The sequence below is a fragment of the Onychostoma macrolepis genome, chromosome 18 (assembly GCF_012432095.1).
Source record: "Onychostoma macrolepis isolate SWU-2019 chromosome 18, ASM1243209v1, whole genome shotgun sequence".
Lineage (NCBI taxonomy): Eukaryota > Metazoa > Chordata > Actinopteri > Cypriniformes > Cyprinidae > Onychostoma > Onychostoma macrolepis.
In genome coordinates this window covers 20,606,615-20,620,094 of record NC_081172.1, presented here as the reverse complement: position 1 = coordinate 20,620,094, position 13,480 = coordinate 20,606,615, and the positions used below count along the sequence as shown (strand labels likewise).

Here is a 13,480-nt window from a genome sequence, read left to right as displayed (position 1 = left end):
GAAAGTGCATGATTCTCTTGAACACTTATTATATACGTGTGCTTGTGGAACAAAGGATGGGACAATATATCAGAATGGTTTTCTGGCGAATTAATGAGATAAGCAGTTTAACGACAAAACTTCCATGTGCACTTATACATTACTCTACTCGAGTCTCATTAAGCTAGGAAGCAAGTTCAAATAATCCCTGACAGCAACATAGTGTTGGCCCAGATCCGGCCCACATCTGGCCCACGTGAAATCCATGCGAGCCAGATGTGGGCGGATCTGGGCCGACACTGCTTGCTGTCTGGGATGCCACAGTCGACTGTTGCAGAAATTTTAACATTGTATCTGCTATTAGTTTTTTTTTTATTAATTAATTTTTTATTACAGCATGCATTTTATCACGGTTTCCTTCATCACTGCCTAATTTGGGGGAAATAAAGGAATGTCAACGAATGTGATGGTGAAAACGATGTTTTGGATAAAGGTAAGTGAACGCTGAATCATTTTTTTAAAGATTTATAAACAAGTAATAATTTTCCTGACTTTTGCTCCAACCCATGGCTCAGCACAATTTGAAGTTTTGGTTATGAACATGTTCACACAGTGACGTTCTCAAACTGATCGCTACTTCGAGTTGTTCAAATTATAGATATGCTCCAGACATGTAATCATGCCCGCCCTTTTAGAACAGTAAACATGACTCTGTTCATCGCTCAATAAATCATTGAATTTTCATTGATAATGCTATAATACAGCATTGTGCATATATACCATATGCCTATGATTATAATTAACATTGTGCTATTAATGTCAGATGAGTCATGGTCAACAGAACTAACCCCTTGGTGGAACATGTAACTATAACTGTGATTTAAAGGTACACTATGTAGCTTTTGGCTCTTTAAAAACCAAACTGCATGCATTTTGTGGATTTTTTTTTTCCGTTAACAAGCACATTGGTTGATTCCGATGCCAGTTGCATTTTTTTCCCCTTTAAGCTAACTTATTTGCTCTATAATATGACAGCTGTCATGCACAAGACAAAACTAACAGATGGGCTAATTGAAATTTGTTTATCACTGTACACAAAGCAGTGCTGTGATTACTTTACACAGAGTAAGAGAAAAAGAAAAGGCTATCAAAACTTTTCTAAAGCAGGTCAGTTCCCTTCAGAGATGCATTCATATAAACCCCCAATTCAATGTTTAAATTTTTGTGAAAAGTGAGCTTGCTGCCTTGTTCAGTATTTTCTCTGCTGCAGCATCTGTGTTGTCCTCTTTCCATCCATCTTCAGCATCATCTGCCTTTGGCCTGTGTGAATGGCGTTTTTACAGACTTTGTAATATTTCTACACCTTACATTTTGGCAAATTAGTGCAATACAGTTTATGCAAGTCAAGAACAGAAACTGGCCAAAATAAAACAGAAAAAAAAAATTAATTTATGGCCAGTTGGCCGGTGCGTCTCTACCACTAGGTCTAAAATGTACGCTTATAAAGGGCTCCATAATGTATCAAGGTAAGACGAAAACATGTTTTGGGATAAGGATTGATGTATTGATTAATTTATTTAAATTGATCTTGAACAAAAAATTACAGTGTACCTTTAAATGGTGTTAGCCTTTGTAGAACAAGCTTTGTTTGTCTTCGGAACACAATTTAAGATATTTTAGATGAAAAACGGGAGGTTTGTGACTGTCCCATTGACTGCCAAGTATTAACACTGTCAAGGTCCAGAAAAGTATGAAAAGCATCGTCAGGATAGTCCATCTGCCATCAGTGGTTCAATCTGAATTTTATGATGCGAAGAGAATACTTTTTGTATTTTATTTTCAAAGAAAATAAAAATAACTTTTTTTCAACAATTCGTCTACTTACCGTAGCGCCATTTTGGATATCCACTGAACGCAAACTGCGTACGCTCTTCTGTATCAGCCGCAACACAAGGATACGCATACTACATGTATTTCCACTTTGATTTGAATGAAAATAGCGTATCCTTGTGTTGCAGTTGAGACAGAAAAGCATACGAAGTATGCAGTTTTTATTTTCTTTGCGTACAAAAAGTATTCTCTTCGCATCACAAAATTCAGATTGAACCACTGATGGCAGATGGACTATCCTGAAGATGTGTTTCATACTTTTCTGTGCCTTGACAGTGTTAATACTTGGCAGTCAATGGGACAGTCACAAGCCTCCTGGTTTTCATCTAAAATATCTTAAATTGTGTTCCGAAAATGAATGAAGCTTTTACAGTCACCTTTATTTATATAGCGCTTTTACAATACAGATTGTGTCAAAGCACTTAACAGTCACAAAACAGGTTTGGAACGACATGGGGGTAAGTGATTAATCAATTTTCATTTCGGGGTGGAGTAACCATTTAACTTTGTTTTGCATCTATATAGTTACATTTCCAATCTCCCTTGGCGTAATGTTTATTTTGTGTGTGTGTTTTTTTTTTTTTTTTTTTTTTAATTCTCTTTCGGAAATGTGGAAATGTAAAATTTGTGGAATTGCAGTTTCTGCAAGATCTAAATTACTAAAACACCACAGACTGCAGCACAGGCATTATGGTCGTAGTCGGCGATATTCTTGTACATATTCAGACTGTCAATGTTCATTCAAGACATGGAATGCTCTACTGATTCATCTAAGTAGAAATCATGCTGCACACTCAGGAGTAAATGACAAACGAAGGTCTACCTTCAGTTGTCATTTGTGTGCATGCAGTAATCTTGCATCAGAAAGAGATTACTTTGTTCACATAAATAGTCATTTAAAGATAAATGAAACTGTTCATTGCATGTTTTCTGGCTGCAATTTCCATTCAAATGTATATGGAACTTTCAAGTCACATAAAAACAGAAAACACAACCCACATTCACGAAATGACTTTAAGCCTGGTCTGTAGTTACCATGTTTGAACCATTAAGCCCAGTACACACCAAGCCGACGGTTGGCCGTCGGGCAGTTTTCTCAGTGTGTTCTGCGCCGTCGGCTGAAGTTGGTCCTCATCGGCTTTTTTTCGGCCGATTCTACATGTTGAATCGGTGTCGGAGCTCGTCGGGCAGTCGGACCATATGATCATTCTGATTGGCTGTTCAGCTGGCGAACCAGTGTGCGAGAAAGGCGCAGTGGCGACCGTCGGCTTGGTGTGTCAAGACAACTTTGGACCCAGACGCTGCCGATGTGAGCCGACCCCGCAGTCTGCTTTTGTCACCACTAGTTTGTCGGCGTCAGCTTGGTGTGTACCGGGCTTTAGGAGAGTCAGAAGATGATGTTCAAGATTTTGGCAGTAGTGAGACCAGTGGTGCTTGTTTGGATGATGACTGCAATGAAATGGCGAACGACTTGCCTAGTGTTGTTGTTCAGAATTTAGCAGCAATGCTAATAAAACTTGAACACCTTGTACATGTTCCTTCTTTAGCCATTGATGATTTTTTGGAAGAGATGCATTACCTATTAAAGTCTGTGTCAGTGCCTCTCTCAGTTGCCGGAGTACAGCAGGTGTTTGAGAAACATAATCTTCATGTTGATGAATCTGTCATAAAGGAAATAGTCGCTACCATCGCATCTAACCCATTACACTCAGCCATAGGCAGAGGTGGTTCTTTATGCACTGCCTATAAGCGCAAGCAGATTTATAAGGACAACTTTAGTGTTGTGGAACCTATTGAGTACTGCCTTGATGAACAACAGACTAACACCTTTCAGTATGTTCCAATTTTGAAGTCTTTGCAGCTGCTCTTTGCTAAGCAGGAAGTTGTTGACAGAGTTGTTGAAAACCATAGAGCAAGAACTAGTCCAGCCAGTTGCAGCAGCCATGATTACAGGTCATTTCAGGATGGTTCCCACTTCAAAGAAAACAGTTTGTTGTCTGGGAAGGACTTAATTTCATTAAATTTATATGCAGATGATTTCGAAGTGTGTAACCCACTTGGGACATCCCGAAAAAAACATAAGCTCTTTGCTGTGTACTGGATTTTGAGCAATTTACCCCCAGGCTCCCATTCGTCTCTCTCCTCGATCTATTTGACTCTCCTGTGCAAAAGTGAGGATTTGAAACACTATGGGCTTGAGAAAGTTCTTGAGCCTCTTCTGCGTGACCTTTCAATTCTTGAAAAAGATGGCATATTCGTTCATCTTCTTGGAACCTTTATTAAAGGTACTGTTTATTGTGTGGTGGCAGACAACCTGGCAGCTCACGGTATGGCTGGCTTTGTTGAAAGCTTTTCAGGAGAGTTCTTTTGTCGGTTTTGTTTAGGGAAAAGTTCTGATGTGCAGGCAAAAGAAGTTCAGTCTGGTGCATTCAACCTCAGAAACAAAGATCTTCATAAAGATCATGTGAAAACTGGACAGGAAAAAGGCACAAGCTGTTGCGGAGTGAAAAGAGATTGTGTTTTTACTAAGCACCTCTCTCATTTCAACGTGTTGTCTGCTTATCCCCCAGATGTGCTACATGACATTTTTGAGGGTATAGTGCCCGTAGAACTTGCACAGTGCTTGGCTTTGCTGATATCTAAGAAACACTTTACACTGGAAAGCCTCAATAAATCTATTCTTCAATTTCCCTACAAGTGGGAAGACCAGAAGAACAAGCCTCATGCAATTCCATTCACATTTTCACGTCGTAACACAATTGGGGGAAACGCCCATGGAAATTGGAGTATGATCAGATTTCTCCCATTTCTGATTGGACATGTGGTACCTGAAGCTGAGCCCGCATGGCAGGTGCTAATGGACCTGAAGGATATTGTTGAGTTGGTGGTTTCCCCAGTCCACACAGACGAGTCCATATCCTACCTTGAGATGAAAATTTCTGAACACAGACAGAGATACCAAGACCTTTTCCCTGATGTCAAACTTCTTCCAAAGCATCATTTTTTGGAACATTACCCTGAGATGGTAAAATCGTTTGGTCCTCTTGTCCATTTATGGACTATGCGTTTCGAAGCAAAGCACAGCATTTTTAAGCAGGTTGCATGACATACAAATTGCTTCAAAAATGTTCCACGCTCACTTGCTGTGAAACATCAGCTAATGATTTCCTACCACCAGAAAAGTAGTCATGAAAAAGGTACACTGGAAGTTTCGACTTCTTCAACAGTTCCTCTTGATGTTTTGCAGACAGAGATAGCTCAGATGATCAAAGACAAATACCCAAATGTATCTGAGGTCCATGTTGCTAAGAGTGTCTCTAACAAGGGTATGAACTTCAGAAATGGTATGATCCTGGCACATGATACTACAAGTGGCCTCCCTGACTTTGGAGAAATTGTTCAGATTTGTATAGTTCAAGAGACACTGTACTTCATACTGAGGCGACTTGTGTGGTTGGTACAGGGAACACTTCAGGGCTTTTGAGCTTAGTGTATCACCAACAAGAGAGATGTTCTTTGTAGAACATGGTGATTTAGCTGACAGCGATCCTTTGGCTGACTACATGGTTGGTCCTTTGTGTTTGGTGACCCTGAAAAGACAAGTACACGCATAAAAGGTGACATGCTGTTCCTTTAAAAAAAGGACCATGTTGCTGTTTTCTTCAAACCATTACTGTTGTTGCATTTCTTTAATTTGTAATTTATTATTACACTGATCACCCCCCAACAATGACTGCCAATGACTTCATGAATCTCATGTCCACATCAGAAATCCAAGACAAAAGTACCCTGAAAGTAGTATTGTTGACAACACTTGATGTGACCGTGATGGCTCACCCATACCACATGTGGACACATCTCAAAATGAAAGTGCATGCTCCTCACCAGCTCTATCACTCTTGTCCTGTGACACCCTTGTATTTTCTGCTCCATCTACTTCAGCAAACTCTGAATCTTCTGCAAGTTTGGCTACTGTGTCGTCATCTAGTATAAAGTCATCTGCATGGCCAGCTGAATTCACTGTGCCCCGTTTCACATATGATGCTGAGCTCAAACTGGAACAAGGAAATGCAGCCTTTAAAACGCAGGGCACTTTTCTCAGTCCTGACCCAAAGCTGAAAATCTCCATTTTAGATGGACTTGCAGAAGAAATTGTGAAATACAAACTTTACCCTTCAGATGCAGAATATGGTCAGGTGGCTGAAGCACTCATTAAAAGGCACCCTTGCTTAAAAGAGAGAGGTTCTGTAACTGGATACAGTGGATGGAAAGCCAGTTTGAAATATAAACTTGGCAATTATAGAACAAAATTGAGGAATATCGGCTACACAGAAGTCACAGTAATTCAATCAAGCATAAGCCAGATGGAATATCCAGTCCTACATATCGTATAAAAAAAACACGCAAGGCTGAAGTGAACTACTGCCCTTCCCATCCACAAGGGGAAACGGATGAAACTCTTGAGGAAGTCAGAAAAACACTTCTGACTGAAGTAAAAAAGAAGAACAATGAGAAGAATGTAAGAATGCTGATGGACAAGAGTTTTTCCATCAGGAGGCATGAGGTGATCAAGGAACCACTTATCACAGACTTCAAAACCAGGTGGCCTGCTCTAACAGAAGAGGTAAGTGAAGTTTTTAAGTGAAACATTTGTCTTTGCTGTCTTTGTGTTAACTTATATTGGTGTTCTGGTAACAAATTACTGTGTTTGTAGGTTTGTACAGAATTTGAGAGAATTACAACAGGCCCATTGGTGTCAAGATTCTTTGCCAAGATGGATACATACATTGCAACGGTTATGAGTAGCTGGGCAAAGAATTAAAACCCTCTTGGTGCCTACTACACAGGTATGAACAACTGCACTCAACAAAACCTTGAAATAAAACTAGGGCTGGGGCAATAAATCATGCATCGAGAAACAGTTCTGCATCAATTCTGAGATTTTCCGAATGCATTGCGATTCTCTCTTGAAACCATTCTGAGCTTAGTTTAACAACAGATGGCACTATATGATTTACAAACAGCCGTGCTCTGCTTGCCTCCAATTCATTATACATAACCTTGAACCTAAAATAATCCTTAATAATAAGTCCTACCATATCCAAGGTCCAGAAAGGTACCAAGAACATCAACAGAATAGTCCATGTGACATCAGTGGTTCAATCGTAATTTTATGAAGCTATGAGAATACTTCTTGTTGCGCAAAAAAACTAAAATAACTACTTAATTCAACAATTCTTCTCCTCTGAGTCACCCTGGCAAGAGGGTGCAACAAGGCATAGCACATGTGTTATCTACATCAGCAGCACCATGCATAGGGCTGTGCGATTTGGGGGAAAATAACAAATTGCTAATATATTATAGTTTTTTTTTAATTTGCAAAGTCAAGCTTCAGCTCAAGTACGAGTATCGTTACCCTGCTGAAAAAAAACAATAGAAACCATTAACAGAAATTGTTAGTTTCCATTAAACCATTACAAAATTCATTTTTGTTTTGGGCATTATTCCAGTAGGAATTACTGTTGTTCTACTGGTTGCCATCTGCCATATTACATTCCACCAATAGAATCCATGAAATGCCAGTAGACACCATTATAGTTTACATTAAAACCAATGCAATTCTCATTAAATTTTCTATTGTGTTTTGGGAGGGAATCTATTATTTATTTATTTATTTTTTCAGCAGGGAAGATTATAATGGTATTACTACTTTTACAGAATTTACTTAATTACTGAATTTCACAGGAAATATTTGTTTATTTTTATATAAATGAGCTGTATTTCTGTAGTCATAATTAAAGTATTACATATGTTAGGCTGATTTATTTATAATTTGTCAGATTTATATTGATTTTTAAGTATTTGGGATTTTAAGAACAAGTGGAAAATTTGCTGAATGTTTAATGTCATCCAAGTGAAATTAGCAAGCAGTTAGACTGAATTTGCATTCGTTTTAAACGCGGAGCCAGGCGCGAGTATAAATGAGCATTACAAAACAGGCTGCGTTATGCCGAGTTCACACTGCACGATTTTAGCACGATTTTTCACTCACCAACAGGTTTTGATAAATCGCCGACAAATGCCCGAAATCGGAGGCAAATCGGAGCTCGTTCATGCGAGTGAATTATCAAAGACATGATCTGAGAGAATCGCCGATGCCCGCAAAATATTTGACATGCTAAATATCTGGAGCTGTCGGCGATTCACAATCCTGCTGTGTGCAATGATTTCTGACTGAAAACTGAAAACTACATCGGCGATGACCTTCAGCCAATGAGAGTCAAAGGACAGAGGGAACTTCGGTGAGGAGTTATAGACCATATCAGTATTTTAATATGTACAATTATATCATACAGAAACAAGCACAAACGCTTGACCAGCCACAACATCAGCATAACAGTTACTACAAAATTATTATATACCACTCTTTGCAGAACACAATCCCTGTTCCCTGCATCTCCCTCCTGCATATCTGTTTTTCTTTTTGTAGCTGGAAATCAGCGCACAGACAATTTGCGGGCTATATTTTTTTAATACTTCCAGTCTTGCTCGAGATCAACAGTCTGACGCACGCATGTTCTCGCGTTATTTCCTTATCACTTCTCGCGTGTGTTTTGTTGTGAAACGTGGTTTGCGGATCAGACAGAGTTGTCGGCGATTCTTCCTATTGTGAAATCGTGCAATGTGAAAGCCCCTGTCACCGATCCATCGTGCAATGTGAACACAGCAGCGACTGAATGCTACCCCAGATAGTCACGCAGTGTGAAAACAACAGCGATCCGACGAGTTTGAAAATCGTGCAGTGTGAACTCGGCATTAGTGCAGCAAATGTGAAGGGCTCGTCCGTGACGCGGGATTCGCGCAGCGTGGGGCAGAGAGGAGCAAGTATTTGAAAGGCAGTGTGAGCGGTCTTCTGAATTTGGAATAGCGAACATGCATTAAACTTATTTCAAATTAATCTGTTGGGGAAATTAAATGTGTAAGATAACATTCATGTACTAATAAAATCATTTAAGAATGTATCTTTTATTCTCCAGTACCGAAAGCAGAACCGATAAAGGAGCTCTTGCAAATTACCTTTTTTGTTCGTTGCCTGTCATTTCGAAGCTAAAGTTGTATACGTTTTTCTTTAGTTTTAATTTGCCTAACTATCGATATGACCCTGTAGACGCCATAATCCCACTCTCTCTCTTGCTCTCTTTTTTTTTTTTTTTTTAAATGGTGGGTGTTTGTGCAGTTGGATAGAGCATTGCTGATTGGGGAGAATGGATGGAGGTGTGCTCAATCTATTGGTTAGTAAGACTGCCACTCAAGGCTGTCACGCATATGCCCTGGAACAGAGTAATGTCGCGTCCACATCGCAGGCTTTGCGATTATTAGTAAGAATTCTTGTAGCTTCATAAAATTATGGTTGACACGTGGACTAATGTTTTTGGTACCTTTCTGGACCTTGAACGTGGTAGGACCCTTGCTGTCTATGGAGAGTCAGAGGGCTCTTGGATTTCATCAAAAATATCTTAATTTGTGTTCTGAAGACGACCAAAGGTTTTACAGGTTTAGAACAACATGAGGGTGAGTAATTAATGACATAATTTTCATTTTTGGGTGAACTAACCCTTTAAAACCTTATCCTCTCAACTTACCAGCGTGTGAGTTTTGGGGTTATGGTCATAAGCATGCACCAAAAAGATGAAAATGTAATAGGATTATATTTATTAACATTTGAAGTACAATAAATGCAAAATATGTAGAATTACTATAAACTAGCAGATGTTGTAAATGCATTAGCTTATAAAAATATCTTGACAGAAGGCAGGCTTGTCCAAACCTCTTCTTGGAGGGCCAGTGTTCTGCAGAGTTTAGCTCCAACTTACCCAACACACCTGCCTGGAAGTTGTAGGAAGTCTTATTTGAAAATTCCTAAAAACCTTGATTAGCTGGTTCATGTGTATTTAATTGGGTTGTAGCTAAACTCCGCAGGACAGTGGCCCTCCAGGAGCAGGTTCTTTCCCTTAAGAAAATGATTAAGCACATGATGGATGAACGACTGGAATGACTGACAGTTTATAAACGTGTGCCTGTGATTTTGTAAAAAATCTAATGGCTATATTTTGTTAATGTTATTTGCATTTTTAGACTGATGACATTAAAGTGAAGAGAGAATGCATAATCAAATCCCTATGTGTCTACCTGAATGAAGACCCTAGCAGTCTTATTCTGGAGTTTATGGTCAGTATTTTATTTATTGATTTTTTTTATCAACAAAACATTTTCCTGTATTTTCTAGGATATTAAATGCTGTGGCACAGTTAATATGCAGGAATTTAAGAGTTCTCCATCTTTTTAAATTACCTCTGTAGGATACCGACGGTGCCAGCACTCAGGAGGCGATCCAGAAAGCTGTCATGGGAATCTATGTCATACGATACGAAGGTGCCAACATTGAAGACAGCCCAGCAGATGTTGGAGTGGTGTTGGAAGGTGAAAAAGTTCTCCAGGACCTTTGCAGTGTACCATATGCAACAGCCATGTTACTGAGACTGATATATGGACTAAACTTAAGCTACCCTCCTGAACTCAGGTACACTTTCGAGGTATTACAGAAATTATTTCTGGAGCTTGATGGCAACAAGGAAGCTCTTCTCTGTGTTCGAGTAAGGACTCTTCCTGGAAGGTTTTATCGGTTACCTTTTAAATGCGAAGTTTTAGAAAATGGTTTGCCATTTTTGCTGTTTTTTATAGTTTTGTAATGTGGGTTACACTTGTTCAACTGTATTTATCCATGTTCAAAATTGTTGCAAGGTCACTATTTCCCATAGGTGATCAGGGCATCTGTAATTTTCAATAAAATATCTATCCATTAGACTCTACAGGAGTAATATCATTGATTCAAGATGTCATTTGATAATTGTTGTTAGCTATCTGTTCTTTGTCTAAATTAAAATATTTTTGTTCAGATTTATTTTTAGAGGAAGTTGTGCAAGCTGCACATTTCTTGGAGGCTGCTTGGCATAGTAGAAGCTACTTTTTCTGTAAAAGTTGTTTAATATATTACAATTGATTTCTGATCAGAACCTCAATTATAATCTGCCAGCTGTCATTTGTCAATTTCAATTAAGAGGAAGAACTTCTTTATTTTGGTTTTGTTAACCATGTAAATACATTTGCACAAGTCTAAAGATTATTGAATGTAAGATTGAGCAGGCTGTTTAAAACTGTTTAATATGCTTGTTTAACAAATACAGTTTGATCATTTGTTACATATCTTGCCTTTGTACGAGTCATTACATGACAATCACACACAAAAAAAATGCTTTGTTAAAGGGAGGAACTTTAAATAGAAACAATTGAGTTAAAATAACAAGAACTAATTGGATGGAACCACTGTCCATAATTTAATTGACTTATTTGAAACCAAGCTCCTTATGTTGGCTCAGTGAAACATATTTGGCCAGTTTTTAGTAAACCAAAACAGGTTGACTGGTTTAAGTTAAATGAAAGTGATTAAATTGATTTGGTTGGACATTACTATTTCACATTGATTTTCCTCATTCAGATTTCCTCATCAGATAACTTTAATATAAAAATATTTATATGTGCTGCCGATCTGGGGTTTCTTCGCCAGATATATGGGACTTATGCTGTTCAAAACTGAAAATGGGGATTCTTCGCCCAAGATCAGATAACTTTAATATAAAAAAAATAAATAAATAATATATATATATATATATTTATACGCGCTGCCGATCTGGGGTTTCTTCACCAGATATATGGGACTTGTTGATATATGCGGTTGTTGCAACAATTACTTGATCAAGGTTTTAAGACTCCCGGTTATTATTAATCCGACACTGACCTGCAGTAAGATTAATGTTGCTCCGTGATCGGGCGAGGGGCACGCATTAGTTAGCTATGCTAATGGTTAAACCCATGGGAGTAATAGTCTAGTTGTATGGCATCGGAACACCAATGGCATCAATCTAGCTACATATAATATAAGGCCTTAATTTTAAGATAAGCGAGGAACATCGCTCGCTATCTTCTTCGCGCTAAAAGAGGGTTTCTTCGCTCAATTTAGGGCGGTTAAAATAGCATTAAGACACACTATAAAAGGTTTTGTCATTTTATAGGGTCAAATTTATAAACTACAGTTAACTTAAGCCATTAACAGCGGCTGGTTTCTCAGCGAGAAACTTGAGAACTGTTAAGGCACGGAAAGTGGGCGTGTAATTTACATTCATTCACAAAAAGACGCAGTTGGATAGTTTGAATAAACACACATAAGAAACACACCATTGTTACGGAGTCTGCTCACAGAACTAGGTTTAAAACGTTGCTCTAAATTCTCCACCAACTGTAGCATATTTGCTTTATGACATGAACATAATTAATCATAACGGGTTGTTATCAATTATATATCCATCTTCAGGAATTAGCTGTAGCATTAATAGTACAATAAAATGATTAGTTCGTCCGCAGTACGGACCATCTATTGACTCTAAGGAAAATTATTTCTCTGGCCACGACAAATAATTTCCTTACTGAAACATTGCTCCCCGAGCATGTAACAAGACCGGACGTTAAAGTGACCTCGTTCTGAGAGCAGCAGACACAGACAACCAAGTGTGAATACTTAAGGATGTTTATTAAACTACACTACAGGGGAACATGCAACATCGAACTAGACACAGACATACACACATTAAACATAGATGCCAACGCAAGGAAGGCATGGAGAGAGAGAGAGAGAGAGAGAGAAAGAGAGAGAGAGAGAGAGAGAGAGGGAGTGCTCGCGCGTAAGAGAGACTGTCATGGCAAGATTTACACATCAGCTAACTACAACCTGTTAAGAACCATCAGATAATCACATCACCTTAATTAAAAGGGGTCGAAGCCTAGAAGCGCATCTAAATAGTTAACAAGCGGTTATTTGCATGGGTTTTGTGGGTGCTGAGTAAAGCATCCCGGTGCATGTATAATGCATAGATTCCTGGTGAATTCCTTTAGGAGTGAAAGCTTCATCATTCCAGCCATGGGTTGATTAGTCCGAAGTGAATCGACAAAGTTACCGAACTTAAAACTGCCAGAAGATCGGACTCCCCCCGGAAGGGGAGTCGTGAGGTTTCCAAGCTGATACGTGTCTCCAGGGCACCGAAAGTAAAGAGAGGGCTGCCTTTTCAGTGTGGGAGAAGTTTTATCTGGTTTCCCTGTAACACCCATTTTGGTTAGTTTGACCAATAACAAGGCACATAGTTTCAGCGGGAAAGTGTTTCTTTGTCCCACTTGACACCTCATTTGCATGTTTTACGACTGATCTGGAGACTGGTGTAATTTTCCCCACAGTACAGTAAAAATAGTGTGATGCATTTCACGATCACATAGTGTACATCATTGTGTGAGCAATAAAGAGCAGATCATTTTGATATCAAGAAAGAGACATCTAAAAGGTATTAAACCAGAGATACATTCATACACCTGAATATGAGTGTTTAGAGCTTACTAATACAAATAATGAGTGGTAACTAGGCTAATATAATAAGGAAACATACAAACAACACATGCATATACCAGATACATTTGTAACTGATTAATTATGGTCTAAATAAAGAAA

The 13,480-nt window shown here is 38.7% G+C and overlaps 1 protein-coding gene across 2 annotated transcripts; it reads left to right on the top strand.

Annotated features, from left to right (window-relative positions):
* Window positions 1-379: 379 nt before the first annotated feature.
* Window positions 380-10,975, top strand: LOC131524553 (uncharacterized). 2 transcript variants are annotated; one of them, XR_009267003.1, is made up of 5 exons: window positions 380-472; window positions 5,812-6,493; window positions 6,584-6,716; window positions 10,006-10,098; window positions 10,230-10,975. XR_009267003.1 is itself a non-coding variant. In XM_058751742.1 (4 exons), exon 1 carries the CDS (start codon window positions 3,329-3,331, stop codon window positions 4,973-4,975), a length of 1,647 nt encoding a protein of 548 aa, XP_058607725.1. In that variant the 5' UTR covers window positions 2,316-3,328; the 3' UTR covers window positions 4,976-6,493; window positions 6,584-6,716; window positions 10,006-10,098; window positions 10,230-10,975. The 2 variants fall into 2 exon arrangements, 1 of the variants encoding a protein (XP_058607725.1); XM_058751742.1 differs by lacking the exon at window positions 380-472 and having other exon boundaries at window positions 2,316-6,493.
* The last annotated feature ends 2,505 nt before the right edge of the window (window positions 10,976-13,480 follow it).

Excerpts from the sequence above, each read along its gene's own strand:
- LOC131524553 (XM_058751742.1), top strand. The coding sequence starts at position 3,329 with ATGGCGAACGACTTGCCTAGTGTTGTTGTTCAGAATTTAGCAGCAATG.